This window comes from Lineus longissimus, chromosome 9 (assembly GCF_910592395.1).
Source record: "Lineus longissimus chromosome 9, tnLinLong1.2, whole genome shotgun sequence".
Taxonomy (NCBI): domain Eukaryota; kingdom Metazoa; phylum Nemertea; class Pilidiophora; order Heteronemertea; family Lineidae; genus Lineus; species Lineus longissimus.
In genome coordinates this window covers 18,420,986-18,443,061 of record NC_088316.1, presented here as the reverse complement: position 1 = coordinate 18,443,061, position 22,076 = coordinate 18,420,986, and the positions used below count along the sequence as shown (strand labels likewise).

Sequence of the window (22,076 nt, the reverse complement as noted above, 5' to 3'; positions counted from 1 at the left end):
ACACAATTGACAAAACTATCTAGTATGTAAAAAGATTTATTCATAATTCAATGATTTTTGCATAGATACACTTGTTGATGCAAATCTATAAACCGAGAGTACCTCGGGGAGGTCAGTTTATGTGCTAAGCCAGACTCTGAAGACATACCAGCCTAAACTGCATTGGCAGCTGCTGTAACAATCTTGGTGACACCAGCCTCTGAAATGCTCAAATTCAAGGGGAGATCCCAAAGACAACAACTTGAATCTATTGCAAAGATCTTGTCAAATGCTGGCTTAAAACAAAACATATTCACTAAAGCTAAACATGACATGCAAGAAGTATACAAATGAAACCTTCACTACTCCCCTTGCACTACTTTTTGCCATTGAAGTTGCCATCCCTACCCAATGTTAATTTGTACCTAGAACAAAAGATAGCTGTCTCCATCTATCAAAAAGGGGTATTCATCATGATGGACGTGACTGGCAGGTGATGGGGTTACAACTCGCATATTTGGGATCAAACTGATACTACTTTTCATGCGGATAGCGCCAACTCCACAAAAACACTCCAACTATCACTGTGTACAGGCCCGTAAGGTATCTCTTGGGACTTACAACTTAAAACTTGCACTTCAACAATGATTTCTTTGTGTTAAGGTTATCATTAAAATGAGCTGGAAGAATATTAAATACATACATGTACATTATATAAAGAAGAAACAAGAGACTGCCCCTCATCAAATTGTCATGGCTGAAGACCGAAACACACTCGGTCATAGACAAGATTTGTACAGTTTCAAATGATACCAGTTACTGGTAGCAATTGTTGTATCAGAATTTCTGAAGTCAATTGAATGCAAAACTTTCATTATTACAGTACAATTTTTTAAAATAGCAATACCTCCTTGTCATTCTGATACATTACATGCAATAATGCTTTGGTTTCTTTCATAAAAAAATTTGAAACATTTTTGTGTTTTTTTATGATTGTCATATCAATACATATGTGACTTTAAAGTTACTGGTGCTTTCTCATGTTACATGTATTTACAAATATCAAAACAACCACAAAGGTACCAATCAGCAAATGATCGTAAACCATCTAATTTCTGTGCCTGTTTTATTCCTTTCGTAATTGAATTCCGCAAAAAGTAAAATACCCACTTAAATTTGGCAGTTCACAGTTTCAATACAGTAGAACCTCTCTATTGAGGACGCCCTCGGGACTGACAAGTGCTGTCCATAATAGAGAGGTGTACTGATTAGAGAGGTCAAATTGAATGGAAGCAACCAATTTGGGACCAAACCTAATGTCCTTAATCGAGAGGTTGTCCTTAATAGAGAGGTGTCCGCTAAGGGAGGTTCCACTGTATTTTCAAACTCTTATCGTATCATATACATGTATACTGTCTGTGACATAGAGGATGTATCTAAAAAGACAATTATAACATCAAGAGCCATACATACAGTACTTCAGCCATACAATGCTGTACAAAACAAAACAGTTCTTTTCGAATTTTACAAACTTACAACATTCACTCAACTTGTTTTTAATCATCGCACTTTTAATCTCGACAAAGGATTGGTTTCAACGACAAAAGGAGTAGGCGTGGCAAAAAAGTCTGTTTCTGGTGTTTGTGTACGCTTGTTCTGACATCTGAGTTGCTCTTAAAGTTTAAGATATTGGATCTCTGGATCCATTTTTAGTTTACCACCAGAAACGATACAGAGACGTACAAAAAATATTGAGGGAAGGTAAACGATGAGAGCCCCCTTCCTCCCACAGGCTGAATGCAGCTTGATCAGGTGATTTTCTGTGCATATATTTTTTTGAAACTACAAATTTAAGCAACTTCACATATATGATGCAATACTAAGTGCAATTTTTTTCAAGCAGTAATATCTGCCACAACAAATTTTACACTTTCATTAAAAACACTACAATTTTACATCACTAAGCTCAAACTGGTAAATTTTCTTGAATTTTCAAAAGTCCCGTTCAACTCCAGGAAAATTAACCAAGCCGAGTCGTGTTGGATTATTTACAATGAAGACAGAGTTGATGAGTAGCACCAGTTATACGCAATATGCATTTGTGATTTATATACACAACGTTGTTGCCAATTTGGTCCAAAAAACAAAAAGTTATATCATAACTAAAACTACTTATAGTTCCATAATGCTTACACTTTTCAAGGACTGGTGGGCTGGCAATAGTAATATCAGTCAGGTCAAAATAATTTTAACAAATACCCACAAAGTTCAATCATAATACTCCCCCTCACCAATAAGGTGGTTTCCTAAATTTGTTGCATCAACTGAGTGTTTAGCCCCCCCCCCCCAACAAATATCACAACTCCTCTCTGAGACATGTCCTAACAGAAGCGGATCTTTCAACCCATGCAGGTGTCACATTTCACAAGTACTGCTCAACCAGACCTTGAAAACTCCAAGATGTCAACAGTTGGGTTATAAAACTGACTAGATGTAATACAAATATAAAGATTTAAACATAAATGAGTCCTTATGTACATAACAAATCCGTGCTGAGGCGAGTATTCTTTACTGTTAGATGAGGAGTCATATCGAAGTGTTAAATGAGTCATATCGAAGTGTTAAATGAGTCATTCGAGAGTGTTAATGAGTCATTCCAGTGTTAAAAGAGTCATTTCTCAGAATTAACTGCGATACTTTCTAATTCCAAGAGTCATAAATTGAGTTATTTTAAAGTGTTAAAGCAAGTCATTTCCAACTAATATTTAGAGATTAAGAGTTAAGATGAGTCATTTTGAACTAGGATACTTTGTGAGTACCAGGAGCTCAGTCATTAGTCATTTCTAATTGCTAGGGCGAGTCATTTTTATAACATATATTGAGATTGTCAATTTAAGTCACCTCGTAATATACTCTTTTTTTCAAAGAGCCACAAGCAAGTCATTTTTCAGTAATTTAGTAAGCTAATCCACCGCTATTATATGTGGTCAAAGTCACAAACTGTAATATAATATATTAGTACTTGTAGTCTCATATCGTCCTAAGTGGTCAAAGAGCCATAAGCGAGTCATTTCTAAGAGTTAGGGTGAATCATTTCTAAGTAATACATGTAGCTTTTGATAATTGAAAATATAACTTTCATTTTCATTTTAAGTATCTCCTTGTATTGCTAAATGTTGAACTTAGTCTCAAATATGCAAAGACAAGTCTGGAAGTCTAGGTGGCAGCACTGGTTGATTCATGCACGACCGGGCCTCAATGACAGTGCGAGTCAAATTCCTAGTCGCTTGATTGCAATGTCCCCCTAAGCTACTGCCACCTGTGGAGAGGGGTGTACACTGGAGATTTCAATCGAGGCCAGAAACAGACCTGGCCTTAAATCATCAAAACAAAACAAAAATCAATCTCTTGGTCCCTTTATCATGAGGAAATCATCATACTCGAAAGGCAACAAAAATAACAGAATGTGGACCACAGGCAACTTTCTCTCACAATGCTGGATTAGCGCCCGTCTAATCCTGGTGGTTGGAACCCAAAATCTCCACCGAACTGTTCCACAGGTACGTGGACTTCTTCGTTAGGTGTGTGTTGATCAACAGGCACTGGAACGGGTGGTTGGTTCGCAGGGCGTTCTTCCTTCTGACTGCTCGAGACTTGTCGACTAGAACTTGTGTCCAGCCGGCAAACACAACCACCAACCCTGAAAAATTTAAATGCAGGTGAAAATTTTGCATTTTACAATACCAATTAGTAGAAACAAACAACGGGAGATGGACTCCACAGGCAATTGACTCTCTTGCCAAAGATGGAGTCGCCAGGCCAATAAACCCAACTAGCCCCCCTGCCCGAAGTGGAATACTGCCTCAGTACCTGGATAACAGCACCTTCAAGTGCAGCGCCACTGCTGAAGGACTGGCACCAATAGGTATGACCTTGCATTTTGAACCTACCTGTTTGGTCTGGATACAAAGCCCTTCGGGCACAGACATTGTGGTGCTTGTGTTGCCCTCGGCAGGCTAGAATCAAGATCTGAGCCAACCTGTCGATGTAGATATGAAGCTGGGTTCTTTTTGCTTATACATCTGCAAGCACGAAAATTGAGACATTTTTAAAAAGCCATTCTGAATGACCGAGGTCAACTAGACAAGAACAGAAATGACTGGACTCGTATCCAGTTGTTCTGCTCCCGGATCCCAAGCCTTTGATGGTCGTTCAGCCCAGGAGGCCTCGTGCTTCTATGGCTTGATTCATGTGTTATAATTTCAAATGATATATACATGTAACTCTTTCAATTGTAAAAACAACCTAATTTACCAACCTGCAAATATTTTCATCAAAGAAGTATCCATCGTCGCACATCTCCCGATGGGCGCAGACACACTCGCACGACTTTTCATCAAACACCTTCCGTCTGTCGTAACAGCCCGCCGTCATGTATTCCCGTTTACATTTACAACTGCAGGAAGGCTCGTGGTAGTACTGGCGGGAATTGCAGTCATACGGTTGGACCCGGCACTGACATTTGCAAGCTAAGTGTTTCTCCACTACAACGTCATCAAATTTCTGGTATTCAAAGTTCGATGTTCCGATCCGGTATCTGACTTTGAGGACCTGGAATCAGAGGGACCAAGTGTAACACATCTTGTTTTCTGATACATGTATGTGGTTCTGACCCGACAGACTGTTACAGCACTTGAGCATACCGGTGTGGTGCATTCGACCCCTTTAATGGAGAATACCCAAACCAAGTCTCAAATCAGGTCACTTGACACCTTGGACTCGAACAGTGAACAGCCAAACAGCACCACGTCGGCTCCGAAAGAGAAATAAAACATAAGACGTGGATCCAGTATGACTCCCTTCGGTCTCTGAAGTACTTAGATTCCAAAAAACTTGGCTATAATTGTAACCGGGCTATATATTGTAACACATTACCTTACAAACATTGAATAAGAATATTTATTTACCTTCAGAGTCATTTTCTCAGCTAATGTGGGTGCACAGACTAACATGGGGTTCCCACAACAGCCACCACAACGAGGGACAGGTGTACAGGCAGGCCAAATGATCACGTATGGGTCTCGGTCAACGGGCATCGCCACTTCTGTCGGTTTGGGTTCGCAGCCACTGCTGGGGGCAAGAACGTTCGCCATGTGGTCTGCAGAGAGATGTTAGTATTACCCACTGCAGGTCACAGCGATGGAAATGCTTGGCTCTGGCTTATCTTCTCAGAGTTTGACAGACAGTCGATTCCTGGCCGTTCAAAATAGAGCCATACCCTTCTTGGACGTATGCCTCGGGATTTAGAATTCTAATCAGAAGTAGGAGAACCGCTTCCCTAATATATCAAGCCTAATGATCAATCCTGTTCTTACCTGAATAACTCTGTTCTATCTTTATAAACCCATCTGCAAAGACAAAAACACAAACTACATGAAAATCAAAATCAAAATCTGGGGAGGAAGTTTGAAGGAAGGAGTTAAGGCACATTTTATGCTTTGGATATGGTCTTTCAGGGGATATCACCAAAGGGAACATAGTGCTGTGGAGTGCAGAGCCAATGGCCCCTGCCCATAGCCCCCTCCTCTCCTCTCTATTGTATAAAAACTTTTTGAAATTTCAATATTTTGAAAATATGTGTGGGGAAGTCAGACACATGCAGAAGACAGATCATCATAAGAGCTCAGCAGAGTGGATCTAGGCCTCTGAGGTAGAGTTGACATCATAGAGCCCCACCCTGCCCAAGTTTTGTCATTCTTTGCAGGAATGTAAATTCGAAGTTCCTTGTTCCTGGTGCCAATGCAAAAGCAAGCAGAAGTCCCCACCAAGTGAGAAACATATGAGTTGCGACAAACTCCCCTTCCTTGGCCAAGAGCCTTTGGCATTGGAACAATATGATACTGCATCCATGAAAAGGAAGATGGAAGAAGATTAGGGATGACAAAAGCATCTTGAATTTTCAATGATCCATTTGGCTTCATTTCATGCAAATTTCTTAAGCTCTTGAAAGTTTCATGCAAGAAAGGGACTACAGTTCTGACCATAAGTAACCTCGCATGCTATGTGCAACAGGACAAGAAACTCATCTGCACACTGCTTCATTACAATGAAACATGCTCGAGACAAGACTACTGAACATGGTCTGGATTGTGACAAGTAAGGTTACTCATGGACAGCACTGTACCCTGACTCACCTTCTGTTTTTGTCCAACTGGCTATGTCAACACTTTCAAATTCTGCAAAATACAACGAAACGCAACCATATTAGCCAGTTTTAGGCCGTTACATTTGCAACTTTTCCATCCTCTTTCAATACACATGCCCGGGGAACCTTTCTTATCGGAGACCTCTGCTCCAAGAAGAACCATTCTTTGATCACTGTATTCAGGATACTTGAGAGGACATTACTGTCAGTCGCAATAAAATGAGGAGACGGGGGGGGGGCCTACCTGCTTGCGCCATAAGAAGTATCCAAGTCATATTCAAATGAGGAATCATTTTGAAGGAGATGAGAATGTTCCCGAATGGACCTCCGAACTTAGAACTTGCAAAATATCAGACACGGTTCTGAGGTGGCAGCACCAGCTTTTATTCTTAGATATTGGAAATGAAATGTCTTTGTCTTCACGAGCAATTTTAGAACTTTAATTTCTATCGGGATGATAATCGGTTTTAAAGTCAGTTTGTGTCAATACAAGGGTCAAGTGGCCTGATCTCTTTGGAGTGTGTAGCTTGTTGATCTATTGAGGGGGATCTTTTCCATGTCATTGGTTTGATTGACATTATCTTTCATGTCAATATTTTGTAATCCTGCATTCCTGGTGTCGTTCGCTGACAGCATTAATGGTATGGCACGCTTGTACCAGGTGTAGGCAGTGAAAGGGTTAGACATCTAAACATCCTGGCAACAATCCTGTCCGGATAGTCACAAAAGCAGAAAACTGGTGTTATGAAATTGACCCACCCCTTAAACACTGAGACAATTCCAGCAAATATTAGAATAGTTTCCTGCCAACACACAGATTTCATCAGCTGACAGAATAATTGATCATGTCAAAACGAAAGTGTTAACTCATTGCCAATATTACCCTCCGATCATCAGCTGAAATCCAAGGAAATCACAGCTAAGAATTCACATAGGCAGACGGGTGTTTGTTTGGCAAACACACGATAATTAGTCGATTGGCCAATTTGCAATTTATTGGGATGATCGATTTTCTTCGCAAATATCATTGGGCGCAATCATCCCGACTATGATTTCTCATGATTATTCATAATAACATGACAAATATAATAGGATACTTTTTATCCACAATGAAATTTCTCACAGTAGTTTCACTTCTGTATGTTCGTGCGGTGGCATGAAGATGTATGGTGTAACTTTAACCCGTCAATTGAGAAAACTGAGGAGATGCCAATGGAATACCAGCAAAACTATGGCCGTTGCTACGTGGTTCTGATTGTCATCACTAGGACATTCTATTGTGTAACAGAAACCTGACGTCAATTTTGTCTGAGTTTGATGTCATTATGGCCATCATGACACACTTTTTGACGCAAAAAGTGCCCCCTAGACATATGCCAAAGCCTTATTGAAGCGAACATAAACGGAATGTGTTGGGTTATTTGCTTATCACTGGTATGTTTTCATGAAAAAAAGTTCAAGTTAAACATTTGACATTTGACATTTGTCATTTTTGTGTTCACTTCTGGAGATTTAGAAAAGAATATCTGCAAATATTTGACATAGAACCTACTGATAGTTATCAAAATTCCTTTCGGCAAAAAAACCACAATGACATGTGTCAGGAATGATAATACATCACTGCCATGCGTTCTACTTGATACACCTTTGCCAAAGACAGGGGATCAATATGAAAAACACACTGGTATTGAATTGAATAAGGAAGACATGTCAATATTGTCATTCTTGGCGACAAGATCTGACATTCTCTGAATTGCTTCTGTCATAATCTTCCCAATTATTTGCAAAATATCTCCAGACTTTTACTGCCCACCAGGCCACCGGATCATCTGAAGCACCACTGTCCTTTCACGACACCATTCAGTTCTTCCTAGTGCCCGTCGAGGACACGCAGGCCTCTTCTCAACTAGCAGAAGAAAGCATACGAACTGATACAAAATGACAATAACGATTGCCATACCCCTGCAGAGACTCACATTTTTACATATTTCATTCCTCTTTCCTGGAGCGTTAAGTGGCCCAATTTCTGAGATCAGAGCAATATCGGAAAACCTAGAGAAAATGGCAATAAACTGACATATTTTTAGAGTGTTTAATTGTCTTTTCCTCACAAGATTTTGCATTGTTCAAGCCTTGTTCCATCTTAGCAGGAACGACATTCTTTCATGAATACCCGACAACGTTAAGCCATCGTCTGCTGTTCGATCGGTATCTTCTGCTGTGATTCTTGATTCAACAAACCCGTGGAATGCGAGGCGGCAAGACTACAAGACAGTTATGTGCCGGGCCGTTGGTAAATTAAAGTCAGGAGAAAAAGATTGATGTTGGAGTTTAGGGTCCATATTATACACTTTAATCTCCAGTAAGGCTTTAGTATTTAACCCCTTTGGCATGTTCAGTATTCTGTCAACTGAATTCGGCAACAGCAAAATGTCAAGGAATGGTCTGTAACTGTATCCCACTTCAAGATTTTGTGACGGTGGAATATAGTCATTGAGGTCTTGATGAAATGAGGAGGCATTTTGCCAATAAGTTGTCCAGTGCAAGTATCATCAAAAACATCTTGGACAGCATCGCCATGTTGACAAGAATGTAACAAGATGTAGCATTCTCAGAGCACATACATTTTCTTTTATAACATTCAGACTCTTTTGAAACAAAACAGTACTTCTTCCATACTCAAAGTATAGCAAATAAACACACTCTACTTGTACCGATCAAAGACCGTTTCTGATGAACATTTTATTTCTTTCCAACAAGCACCAGTCTAACAACTTTCTTCTCTCTATATAACGGCAGACAACTTATTCATCAAGACACCCTAAAGGTACACACAACTTCTTGAAAGATCTCCGCCTGTCAAAATGTTGAAGTCGGTAGCATCCTTTTTGTCAGATCTGAAGCTTCTGATGAAGCCGCTCAGTTCACTGAATGCACACATCCAAGGTACTGAGCCACACAAATGAAATTCCTTGTTTACGGATATTTACCTCATCACACGATAATTCAGTGAGTTTTAATGCCACTAGGTGAGATGAGTTGCTTAGTGGTTAGAGCGCCCGACTCATAATCAGGAAGTCATTGGTTTGACTCTCAATATGCAAAAATGCTCTACTGTCATACGCTGTTGATACAACCAATGAAAATGAGAAACGTTGAATTATTCTCTTTAAGCCTGGCGACGGCTTAGATGAATAGATGTTTATTTGCTGAACAAACACTTAGCAGGCTTCAGAGACTTGATGGAACATCTTCCTTGCTTCCACTAAGTTCATAAGAAACAATAGGGAAAAGGGTGAAGTTTGATTTGCCACCACACAACCATGAATGAGAGGGCCCTACTGATACTGCAAGTATCAGGCAATTCATGCGACGACCAGCTCTGCCATGAGAGGAAAAAATCCGAACCAGATAGGTGCGGTAAATTCAATGGACTTCTTTATGAATGGATTTGTTGAAAGCCTACCTCCATGAACAAGAGAACCCAGGATACAAATCTGAAACATTTACAATGAAAGTCTATGAATCACTGGTAAAGAATCCCTGGTAAGGCTAGACCTTTCCTTGCACTTTGGCACAGGGGTGGGTAAATTAGTCGCCCGCACACAGACGACCAGGAAACGAGGAGCATGTCCCACGCAGTTCACGAAATGTTTTCAGCACAAGATACCTGAATCTGTAAACTAGTTAGTGTTGCCATCAAGCTGTACTGGAGAAGGCTGTATATCTTGAACACAAAAACTCGGACAACACAACACAACTATGGTCTGTTTCCAAACAGATTCTCAAATGAGGGAGCACGCCCCTGATCTGCGTCAGAGTTGAAGTTGGAAGAATACGAGACCCTAATGATAAAACGAATCAAAAAAGCGTTGGCAAGTTCATTCACTTTGAATGATTCTGGGCACAATTTTCTGGAGATCTTGCTAATCTGATTGTCTCCACGAATCAAAGCGAATGTATTCAAAGTCATGACATCGTTGATAGGTTTAGTGACATTGCAAATTGCCCCAAATGAGCTGTATTTTGTAGTTAACTTCACTGCACCTTCAAGCAGGTATCACTAATTATCCAATTAGCCTTTTTACCTTCAGACATCCTGATACTTGTCTGGCTAAAAACAATGTGATTTCCTTTGTTGATTTTAACCCTTCCAGAGTTGAAATATATGGCAGCCTGGGTTTACATTGAGTTTGAGCTGCTTGCACATTAGGAAGTGACATAAAAGTTTTTGAATACTAGATAGATATAATGTAAAACATTAGCATAATATTGATGGATTCCACTTTCTAAGCTCTTGTTTAATGGTCGATACCATCAATTAGCATGAGCCATCAAGAATAGTCGGATTGAGGGGATAACCATGGGGAATTCATATTAGCATCGGCTGCAATTGGCAGAGGTGAAAAGTGCACGTATGCGCAGAGGAAGGGAAACCGGTGAAACAGCTCGGGGGAACATTTTAATGGAGGGGCCGGGTTTTTTTCAAAAGTTTGTGAAAGAAATGCCATTTGAACGATATTAGACCCGAGTGATTTGAAATCCTACAGCAGGTAGTGCATAACAGAGAACGGACCAGCAGGCTTATTTTCACATGCGCGATATATCACCATCAGTTGTAGAGGGTTATGATAGTTTAGATCATGCAAAACAATGCCACAAAACACCAACTCATCATTCTGTGAAAAATAACATCACCGTTTTCGACGAGGAAAGTGATGAATCCCAGCGAGAAAGCCCAGGCCTCAAGGTGACGAAACCTACAGGTAGTGCACCGAGATCTTGGTTCAAACTGCTTACACTAACAGGTTCTCCATCTTCAATCACTTGAAATATGCCGCTAACTACTCGTCTTTAGCTAAATGTTAGCATTAGGAGGCTAATTGTTAACCATTTCCTAGTCAGAACAGGTTGAAAGTGAACTCTTCATCGCATGATCAGATATCTAGCCTACTTTTACACTTTTGCCGCCCACGAAAACTTGAAGGTAGGGACAGACCAGAAAGGGTTAATCCAACATCTCCACCTATCAAGGATAAGTACGAGGCTGGTTAGAACCACAATCACAAGTCACAGCAAATGGCTAGAAACGAAATTGATTGGTATTTGGTGAACAAAACTTGGCCATGTCAGCCGTGGGATCAAGGCCAGAGCCTGGACATTAACCGATGAAATCACTTGGACAGCGAAGACGATTAATCACCAAGTTTGTAAAGATTGGATTCCAATGACTAGGGGAATGTCTGCATACAAAGTAGATACTGCTTCTTGGATTAAATCAGACCATTCCTCAAAGCTATAACTGCAGCAAACAAAGGAATTGTCTTTTTTGTGATGCAGCTTAACACAACAGGAACCCCCTTTTCCCCACCTATCCTTATTGATCGCATTCCAGAATAATGTCAGTTCATAACTGAAGAATTATCATGTCTGCACTATCACCCGAGTACCACTCAGTCTCAGTCTTATTCAATCAATTCCTCCTCTGCCCAATTCACACATAAATCTAAATCTGTAATCATCAATTGAGCGACATAAGTGCTTTGACAAGTAGGAAATCAAGGTATGGATGCCTATATGACTCCTAAGAGGATACTCAGGGAGATTTATTAGGGGAAAGACATCAAGATGGACAATTTCACCCTCTGACCTGATGGGCTGTGAGTTTTCGACTGTTTGACAGCAAAGCTGATGACTGTACACTGGTCACAGGCAACTGATTGCAAGTGGGACATTCGTTATGTGTTTTTTCCTGCATATATTTCCATAGAGAAAGACATACAATGGATGTCTAACTCAGTTGCCTGTGATGGAACTACACATGGAGTCCAAACGACAATTATAGGCAGTCTTTCATGTAGTCTAACTTTTGGAAAGCATTGATTTAGCATCAGTCTAGCACATACTACAGACTTGGTATCACCAGCATTGGTATCTGGATGGTATGGCTTGTTGACTTAACTAGCAGCTAATATACAGATAACTTAATGAAAATGATATACATAATATATGCTTGATAGGATGGTTAAGAAAACATTTTGAGTCTGAACATGTTTTTCTAATCTTGATAGTTAGCTTACTTATCATTCAGCATTTTTTGCGTTTTGATGACGATATCTTGTAATAAATCCGAATCAAGAATTATCCCTTCATCATGGGTCAGAAGCCCTAAATTCATTCAAACAGATTGAAAGAAGATTTTCTCAACCACCTAGACAGATCAATCATGATTCCAAAATACCACGATCTGCACTCCTGCCTTCAGTATAATTTTTAGACACTTTCCAAGCCAGTCACCACGGAAATTGAGTTTTTCATGAAGTAAGGCTGACAGGCTGACCAGTATAGGAAGGACTTCAAGATAGAAAATATAAGAGGCTGTGAGATTCAGGCTATAGTATTCCTCCTCTCAATCAAAACCGACCCAATTTCTCAGTTGACCTGGAGGGGTTAACTGACATTTACTCTGATGTTTACCATGATCAAAACAGACAAAATGTCTATTAAGATAATGGCGATACATCATGTTTGAAACAGGACCGCCAATATAGATAACCATTCATCCATATTCATCAGAATCACTGAACGAGATGCGGACAAATACTCAGGAAGTGTCGTTTCAATTACGTTTATTAAGTTCGCTACGTTGATCGATTCCAATAATGAAGCGCAAAAGGATTTGTTTTACGCGGCACTGATTTTGATGATACTCCCACGCTCTTGTGAACCAATAACTGTAGATTGACATTCATTTCACCTATGGTTGACATTGGCATCATGCCTCTATCATGACGCGACGTTATTTCCATCATTGGTAAGCGTGAGGCAGGGTCTTCACGGTGATGTCACAGTGAAGAATCTCGCAGCCTGTTGTCAATGCATTGACTCGCACAAAGATGATCGCGTCAATGTCCGCATTGCATGTTCACAAAGTTGTTGATAAGTTGATTTTGTTCCATAAAATCATTGATGAACTGTGACTTGTACCTGGGCTGGTTTTAATCCACATCGGACCAGTATGTGTAATAAATAAAGTGAATTTCTGAATGAAAGCAAGTTTGTCACGTATTCACACAAGGACCGGTATAAACTTGATACGCAAGTGTAAGCTTCATTCAAGATTGCTAAATATACTCTACTTTCACCGATTTAAGACTGGTTCTGGATTTCTTAGTCAAAATATTTTTTTCCCTTTTTTTTTCAAAAATGTTTGGGGCTGATGATGTTTCTGCATTTTGAGCAGAAAAAAGGGTCAAAAAAATATTTGGACTTAGAAAATTTTTCATAAAAAATTTTCAAAGCCAAAAGGTTTTTGGGACTGATGGTGTTTCTTCATTTTGAGGAAAAAAAAAGTGAAAAAAATATTTGGACTTAGAAATTTTTTTTCAAAGCCAAACATTTTTTGGGACTGATGATGTTTCTTCATTTTGAGCAAAACCGCATTACAACCCCGGTAATACTGATTTTGATACTGATTAATCAACCGATCTTAGAGCGGCGAAACTTGAGTACATGTATTTCTGTGTTTACAACATCATGCTGAAGTCGGAACTTTGATCGGCATCAGAAACGCAATATTGCTTCATGAGTTTCAATCCTGTCATCACCCGCACCCATGTTACAAAGTTTGTCACACAACATATTCATCTGAAGTGTGTCGGATATGAGAAACAAGAAAGTATACCTTCTACCATCATCCTGGCCCTTACGGCTTTACACTATTATCATGAGAAACTAATCTGAAAGAAAACTCTGCGGAGGCATAAAAATGAGGTGATAATAAACTAATGCATCAAATCCCCAGCATGCAAACTCCCACACTGACTGGCGAAGTGGAAACCACAAATATGGGGTGAGCTTATGTCATGTGGGCAATGTATACTGTAAACCACCCAAGTTTTGCACCTCTTTATCACTCCGCTTAGCAAATATTCTTAAAAATACTAACATTTTAAACAATTTTTATTGATTTGATGACGACTTTCTTTCACTTTGGCCAATAAAGTCCAAACATTGACACTATCATTCATGACATTTATAAAAAAAAAATTCTGGAGATTTGGTGTTCACAGCATAGACAAGATCTTTTTGATGAAGATGACCGCTTTTACATCTTCATATCTCATCCACCCACATGGACTGATACATAATTTGATTTGGTTGAAAGTATCTTGATCAATTTGATTACATAGGAGAGATAGGATACCTCTAAGATTAGGTTGGCAAACATAGGAGAGTGCCTGTTCCAACATAAATGTCATTCTCAACAGTAGAAATATTTTGTGTTTCACTGCACAAGGCTTTTTGCCGAATCCATCTAACAAATTTCACTTACAGCAGCTAGCCTTTCAAAAGCATGGTTTCACACTGCTGATGGTGTAACGGGTGCCACAAAACCTCACAGATCCCCAACTGAGCAGAGAAATCGTCTTCGCTGACCTTTGAAAACAGGCCAACTTCAGGAGTTCAAAAGAATAGAATATTTTACTCACCTCTTCCTGTGTTGTTGATCAACTGTTTCACATTCGTGTGACTCATATTCTCATTCAACACCAACATTTCCTTGATAAAGTCATGGTTGTTCAATATAGGTTTATTAATCCATACCCATGGAGGAATCTGAAAACAACAAGAAGGGGAATAATACGATAGGTAAAGCAATTCTACACTTACAATCTTACCTTATACAATGAGCAATTTGAAGTATTGGGTGTGGCCCCGCCAATTATTCATGGTCATAAGGTTAAAACCCTATCAAAACGACCCTCTTCTGGCAGGCTGGATTCCCGGGTCCATGTAAGGGTACAATACTGTATAATACACATAACTCTCTGTGTTCGAGTGGCCAGTTTTTTAATTATTCATGAGCAATGCAAAAAACAAGGCACCATGAGAGTTACTACACAGTGCGTCCCGATAATGAAATGTCTGGGCACTTATAGCCCCGCTACATTCTGCACTCAACACACCAAGCTTCCCCATAGTTTGTCTGGACGTTAAGAAAGGGTGTGATCATATTCATTGATGCACTAAGCTTCAATCCATTTGGAATGGAGACCCTGAAGAGCAGCGACACCACTTTTGTTGATGATGATTTGCTGATCAAAAGAAGAAATTGGAGCTTATTAATGGAGTACTAACTTGGGCGGAGTTAGGCATGTAAGGCACAGAAACTTGCCTGACAACCTGACAGTGGGGTTTGAACATCGCTAGCCGAGAGTTTGAGCAAGTTGACAGCCGCTCTTCAAATAAGGCGCAAGATAGACAAAGAGACCTGCCTAGAGTCTCAAGCCAACTGTGGGGTTTATACCAGGGACCTCTTGACACCCAGTCAAAATTCTCAGACACAGGACCAGAGCAGGCAGACAGTGCGTGCTCACGGCCTTTCACGTCCTTGAAGTATTTAACGCTTTATTAGCCTGACTGAAACAATGAGATTTAAGGTAATCAGAATTCATTTAAATCATTTATGCCAAAACAATGGCTATGTTTTTATTTTCATTCAAAATATGTAGATATCTCTATAAAATTATGTGACATGTTTATGCAGTTTATGGTAAGTTTCTTCACAGTCTGAGCCCGCTGTTGAAATGTTATGCAACAAACCGAACCGCCACTCAATGTCCAATACGCTACACACAGATTCATGTACTACGATCCATCTAATAAAGTGAGCAGGGTCTTAACCGGGACCTTCATGAATAAATTATGGAAATTCCAGGTATTTATTACCACTTTGGCAGCTAGGAACCTGGTATATGTTTTGAAACTGGTGCTACACAGCATAAGTTGTATTTGTGAAAGGTACAGCATATCACACACATTTTGACACTCGATCTTTGAGAATGAATACTCATGAAATGGGCAGGGGCCATCGTGCTCACTTGATTTGAAAGGAATTTCAGTCGACAGCATGTACTCATGTAGGCATTTCTGGACCTGGCAGTGAAAGAGTTAAAGTGATGTTATCATGGCCTTCTGGTTCTCACTTTTTCAAAATGCTAAGATATCGACAAACCCTCGTGAAAAGATTTGCCAACCAAAAAATAAACAAATTCTGGCCTCATAGTATGTGTATGTTATTCAAATTTGTTGAACAAATCGTGAAGGTATGCGGTCTTTTCATAAATGACATCGCGGACAATGCTCAAGACGAGGACAAGGAGAATTCCAACATCGTTTGGTAAATAAAGCTTACTATGAAATACCAAGGCATCTGTGAGCGAGAAACTTTTGAATCTTCCAAATATACATTTATAAATTACCTTGGCTGTATGGCCAGCCATTCAACATCAATTTTATGCAGTAAAGAATATTTCAAAAGGCGTTTTCTTTTACTTTTATAATAGGGTATTTTATGGCCAATTATGACTTGGGATGGCACAAATGGCAAATGCCAAAGTGCAAAATTCTTTTGACTAGGATTTTGTGTTAGATATGCAGTTGTCAAAGCAGACATCGTGATATCTAATGTTAGGTACCTCCCCACATTCAGGTTGCAGAAAAGCCCAAAACTTCCAATGTCATAATCATAACAACAATAATGCCAGATTGAAAGCTGAGATGACTGGTGTCGTGGTTAGAATCTTGTCTTAGCGACTTGAATGGGTAATTGATATGATCCCCTAAACCAAGGCATGTTGACTCTACTGTTTTCTATCAGATTGACAGCACTTGTATGATGCACCTTTCAACTTGGTGATCGAGGCTTATTGAAAGAAGTATATCCACAGGCATGAAACTAAAGGGCCATCTCACTCACACCACTGTTAAGTTCATCCATTATATACCGCCGCCCCTCCCCCAGCCCTTAATCCGACAAAAAATGCATCCCTTTTAATTCCCTATACACAACATGCTAAGTTCTTTTATTATTATCCCTCGGTGTCTCAAAAAGATCATAAGTTCCCTCCTCTAAAAAGATCAATATTACTATGATATTTCTGAGTTCATAGACATGCTTTATACACTGAAATCTGAGTCTCATCTTTTGATCTGGATTGGTTCAAAGAAGTCAGTTTCATGACTCTGACAAAAGAACTCTACCGTGGTCGGAAAGATTATTCTAAAGACACTTCTAATCATTGAAAGTAGAAGTAAGACAGTTAGATCTCACGGGTGGTAAGCTTTAGACAAATCCTGTTGTTGAAATTAGTTCCAATGCCCCATAAATATTTCTGTTACCTGTTAAATGTTCCCTTGTCACACGTTCTGAAATTTTTCAAGCACAGAAAGTCTGCGGCTCCAAACATAGTGTGCAGGGGATTCAGTACCTAAAGTGATGTTAGCGAGTATCTAAAGACTTTATGCAGTTTGAAAGTATGCGACAAGACTTCACCTAGGTTAACCAAAATCACCTGTACAATCAGCACACACAGAAACTGTCCTGTCTTTTAGTAATCTAAGTTGCTCGTCTGCAGAATCATGAAGGCGGGCAACAAAAATCAGTCATCGCAGTGACATGCAATAAACATAAAATATGTCTGTACTGCGACAAGGAGTTTAGCCCACAGCCCAGCAATCTTTTAATCACTCATTGTAGCAACAAATATTGCCCACCTCCACGACAAAACACGCTAGTCTGTGCATGGCACACTTCATGGACAGAACAAGGACGGTGTACTTGAATGCAAAGCCAATTCTGGGTGACAAGGGTGAAACTCAATATAAGTACCACATCTCTTCCCCTTTCCGATTCTGGTATAGATTTCTGTGAATGTGTTGGAAACTGAACATGCTTCGTTCTTCTATTTGATGAAAATGTATGCATGCGTCCATGGTATGGCAATTCTCTCACTTTTTGCTGAAAATAATCAAAGGGAAGCATGCATTATTGACAAACGCAAAAAAATTAAGACTCTGAGATGTTAATCAGCTGCAATACACATTTTTGGTTATTTTCAAGTTTAATGGTTCATGGTTGAAAATATTATCAAGGTTACAGAGCCACAGAAGGATGGAAGACTGGGTCTACTACGACTATAATGCTACATCCTCTTGCAACGGCCTTGGAAAAAGTTCTCAGGAAATTTGATCTCCAGGTCAACTTGAAGTTGTTGTTCAAGATTAAGATCAACATTTTCAAGTTTATAATGAAGCAATGATGCATAATGAAGGAAAAGGTCATTGGAGTAGGTCAGTAGAAACTGACGAAAACAAGTTCATTCGGAGAAAGCAACACCAGAGATACATCAGAGCTGACCTTACGAAGTAAACATGAGTTCAGTTTAGAAGGTAACATAATGCCGAAAACTGTACTAGTGGTACACAAAAAAATGTCATCCTGTCCCAGATGCTCTCTGGAGAATAACACCTCCGAGTATACAGAGATGCTGACAAATCATAAGTTGATGCAAGTGATGGATGCAAGAAACTCGCTTTACTTGCAAGAAACTCTTCCTAACTTTCAGATGTGAGGATTTATATCAGCAAACCAAACTTACAAGAAGTTCTTCCCAACTTGTGGCTGTTGAGTGCAATTCTTGTACAAATCCTAAGCACATTTTGCTGTTATCCCCTGGGAAACCGAACCGATTGGACAGCTGCGAGGGTGGCGTAGTGTCTCTTGTCATTAACCCTCTCAGTAATGAAACAACTCTTTTTAATCACCTCGTAAGCATAGACTGTCTGCTTACTGTTAATTGGTTTAATGGGAGCGTATCTCACCAAGGATCTATATACCCTACTGCTGAAGTAATTCTATCTTCCAGGTCACTCGAGGACATAGCGCTTGTATGTACTTCAGTCCTGGGAGGGGAACCAACAGGCTCCTGATTCTGAGCCCTGCTCTAGATAAACTACGCCACTGATCTATGACAGAACACAGTATTCAGAAAAATGAAAAGTTGGAGAGGATTTTAAGACTTTAAAAGGTTAACAGGATAACTTGGACCTGATATGATACAGTATCAATTTGAAAGAAACCTGAACCCGGAAATACGAATTCAATTCAAAATCATACTTCAACCAGACTACACCACCACCCCTGAGGTAATTTGACAAGAAATATTGACAGAAATTTCTCACATTGTTCTCATGAATGTTATCAAACGTTATTGCAAAAAATCCACAAATGGATATTTATCATGACTATTTCAATCTGAAGTATAATAAACTTTGTGTACTTAAAGTTTACAAAATACAAACAAATCTATTAGAATCCTAACCCTGGGGGCATATACCACAGAACTAACGTAGGAGGGTTTCAAAATAATCTTAATTGTATCCCAAAGACCGACCTGAAAGAAAGGATTTGATTTTGGTTGACAAGACTCTTTCATGAGCAGATTCAGAAATCAGATAAATGTCTATTTTTGTCTGAATACAATCAGATTCAACAATGGTAGGATAAAGAAGAATTATCTTCTTCTTGAATAAACAAAATCATTCTGGGTAACCATATAGTACGCCAACTCTTTGCAACCTTCCCACCCAGTCCTCTTTAGCTGTTTAGGGTAGTAAAAGTTAGTTGTATGTCTTTTGGACTGGCAGAATAAAACAAAAGTGCAAATATTTCTGATAAGCCTAAATCACCAAAGACAATATTATGAAAGACAAACGAGTAAAGCCACCAGAAAATTGCTGTCACGCAAGTATTGAACAGCTAATCTCCTATTATTAACATGACTTGCAGGGAACTCCCAGGAAAAACCACTTCACAAGGTCAGTTTTAATCATACTGTCACGAGAAAAAACTTGACAGTTATGTTGAAAAACAAGCTAAACCACAACATTCAACAACAAAATAAACCACTAATCAAAACAGAAGAAGGTTGAATAGCAGATTTTGTTCAGAGATTTAACAAAGGCAATTAAGTAGGCCTTCATCAAAATAACTTGCAGGCAGTGACTGATAATCTGTGACAAAAACACATGTGTCCAATGTCCCCAACATTCCAAAGGCCCTTTGCATTTTGTAAATCTGAAAGGGCATGGCAGAAAGAATAAAAGGGCAGGTTGCAGCCTCTGCTTCAAAAGGGATGCATTTGCCACTGATGAAAAGGGCAGGGGAATAAGAGAAAATTGTGGAAGAACAGGGTGACAAAGAAAGCAAGCCAGTGTGTACCTTTAAGATATTTCGATAAAATGTTTGTGCAAAATTTTTCTAGTAAATTCTCCTGGCACAATCATTTGGAAAATAACCAACATTTTCACAAGATGAAAAATTCTCAGACGCTAAAACTTACAACCAATTTTTGTGCATATTTAATCAGGGGTGTAAATTAAAGCGAGTAGAGGCCATGACACATTACTCAACTGATAATAGTAGAAAAATGAATAGTTATCATGTTAAATGTAGCTTTCGACTGGAAGTTTGACCTTTTCAATACAATATTGAACTTTTCCAACAAAGACACCTATTAGTTTGCTTCATTACAAATCACTGACTAAAGAAATTTTGAAGTGCTCACTCAGGTTGCATGAATACACCATAAGCGATATTAGAAACTCAATGCCTTAAAGATCCACCCAAGCACACACCTCAAACATCAGCATTACAATGCAAATGGTGTTAGAGACATTTTAGTAGCAATCAGTTGTGAAAAGTTCATTTTGGTTCAAAGTCATATCAGATCTTTCCCAGGCTATTTTGAGTGAAGAAATCAACAAAAAGATATAATTTATAGCTGAAATGCTTCAAACAGGTAAGTGCAACCCAACAGTCTCAGCTATATAGAGGGCAATTCTTGCATGAATCAGATAGAGTACACAGACATTCTACATGTTCAAACCTTCAGTTATAACTTAAATATATCTGTAGCGCCCCCAGGAGAGGAACTTTGTAAATAACGTTAGTGCTGGCCAAGCATCGTTATCCCACAACTTGACAGAATCTAATGACTTATGCTTGTCAAATTTCAGATTATCATTGTTAAATTTTCGGAAAAAAAATATTGGATAAGAGAAGTAAATATTTGCATAAAATTTTGATAGGCAATGGCACTGGCGATTTGAAAGGCTTAATGTGATGAATATCACGACTTAGTAAACAAGGGTGAACTTATCATAGGGGTATCAAGTGCAATGCAAATGTAAATGAATTACTGGGGCCATGAGCACTGGCAGAGATATCCATGTTCCTCTCAACAAGTTTTGTCTGACTGCTAAGGGGACTAAAGGTAGGACCTAGGGGAGAAATAATGTCAAGCCATTAATCAATATAGAAGTACAGTTGAACCTCCCTTTGCAGACACCTCTCTATTAAGGACACTAGTTTTGGTTGCAAATTGGTTGTTCTCATTCAATTTGACCTTTCTAATCAGGACACCTCTCTATTAAGGACAGCACTTGTCAGTCCCGTGGTTGTCCTTAATAGAGAGGTTCTCCTGTTACAGTTGCCTGCACAGAACCATTCTTTCTTCTTACCTTTTTCCTTAATAAAACATGTTAAACTGATGAAATAATCCAAATCAACAATAATGCCTTCTAAAGATTATCAATGAGACCAAGTCTTGATATCATATCTAAAAGCCCGAAAGAAAATGAATGTCGTACAACCACTTAGTCATGCTTGAGTAACTCCAGTAATGCCAATGGTGTTATACAATTACAATGTATCCAGATACACTACACTAACGTGACCCACATGAGAGAAATATCACACAAATTGAAATCGAAAATAAAGTTCTTTCCAAACGGTTTTAGAATGAGAAAAATGAGAATCGGTTAGAAAATGAATATGCGTAGCCATTTCACCTACCTTTGTTAAACAGAAAGTCCAGAGTAGAGAAAAAACAACTGTAAAAGTTGAGATGTATTTGTCAAGCCGCATCTTTAGTTCCTTTCTTTTCAGAATCAGAAACTCTCGGAGATTCTCCCGCACGGCGAGATTAAGCGAGACCAAGATGGCTGCGCCCATGAAATAAAAATCAACCGCTTCTTTGTCAACAAA

At 39.2% G+C, this 22,076-nt stretch overlaps 1 protein-coding gene across 3 annotated transcripts; it reads right to left on the bottom strand.

Annotated features, from left to right (window-relative positions):
* Positions 1-23: 23 nt before the first annotated feature.
* On the bottom strand, positions 24-22,043 carry LOC135493236 (vascular endothelial growth factor C-like). 3 transcript variants are annotated; one of them, XM_064780364.1, is made up of 9 exons: positions 21,885-22,043; positions 17,859-17,987; positions 14,677-14,803; positions 6,174-6,215; positions 5,355-5,387; positions 4,947-5,137; positions 4,298-4,590; positions 3,930-4,061; positions 24-3,679 (listed from the first exon to the last, which is right to left on the bottom strand). In XM_064780364.1, the coding sequence occupies exons 1-9, from the start codon at positions 22,041-22,043 to the stop codon at positions 3,481-3,483; spliced, it is 1,305 nt and encodes a 434-aa protein (XP_064636434.1). In that variant the 3' UTR covers positions 24-3,480. The 3 variants fall into 3 exon arrangements, with proteins under 3 accessions (XP_064636434.1, XP_064636435.1, XP_064636436.1); XM_064780365.1 differs by lacking the exon at positions 6,174-6,215; XM_064780366.1 differs by lacking the exon at positions 17,859-17,987.
* Positions 22,044-22,076: the final 33 nt, after the last annotated feature.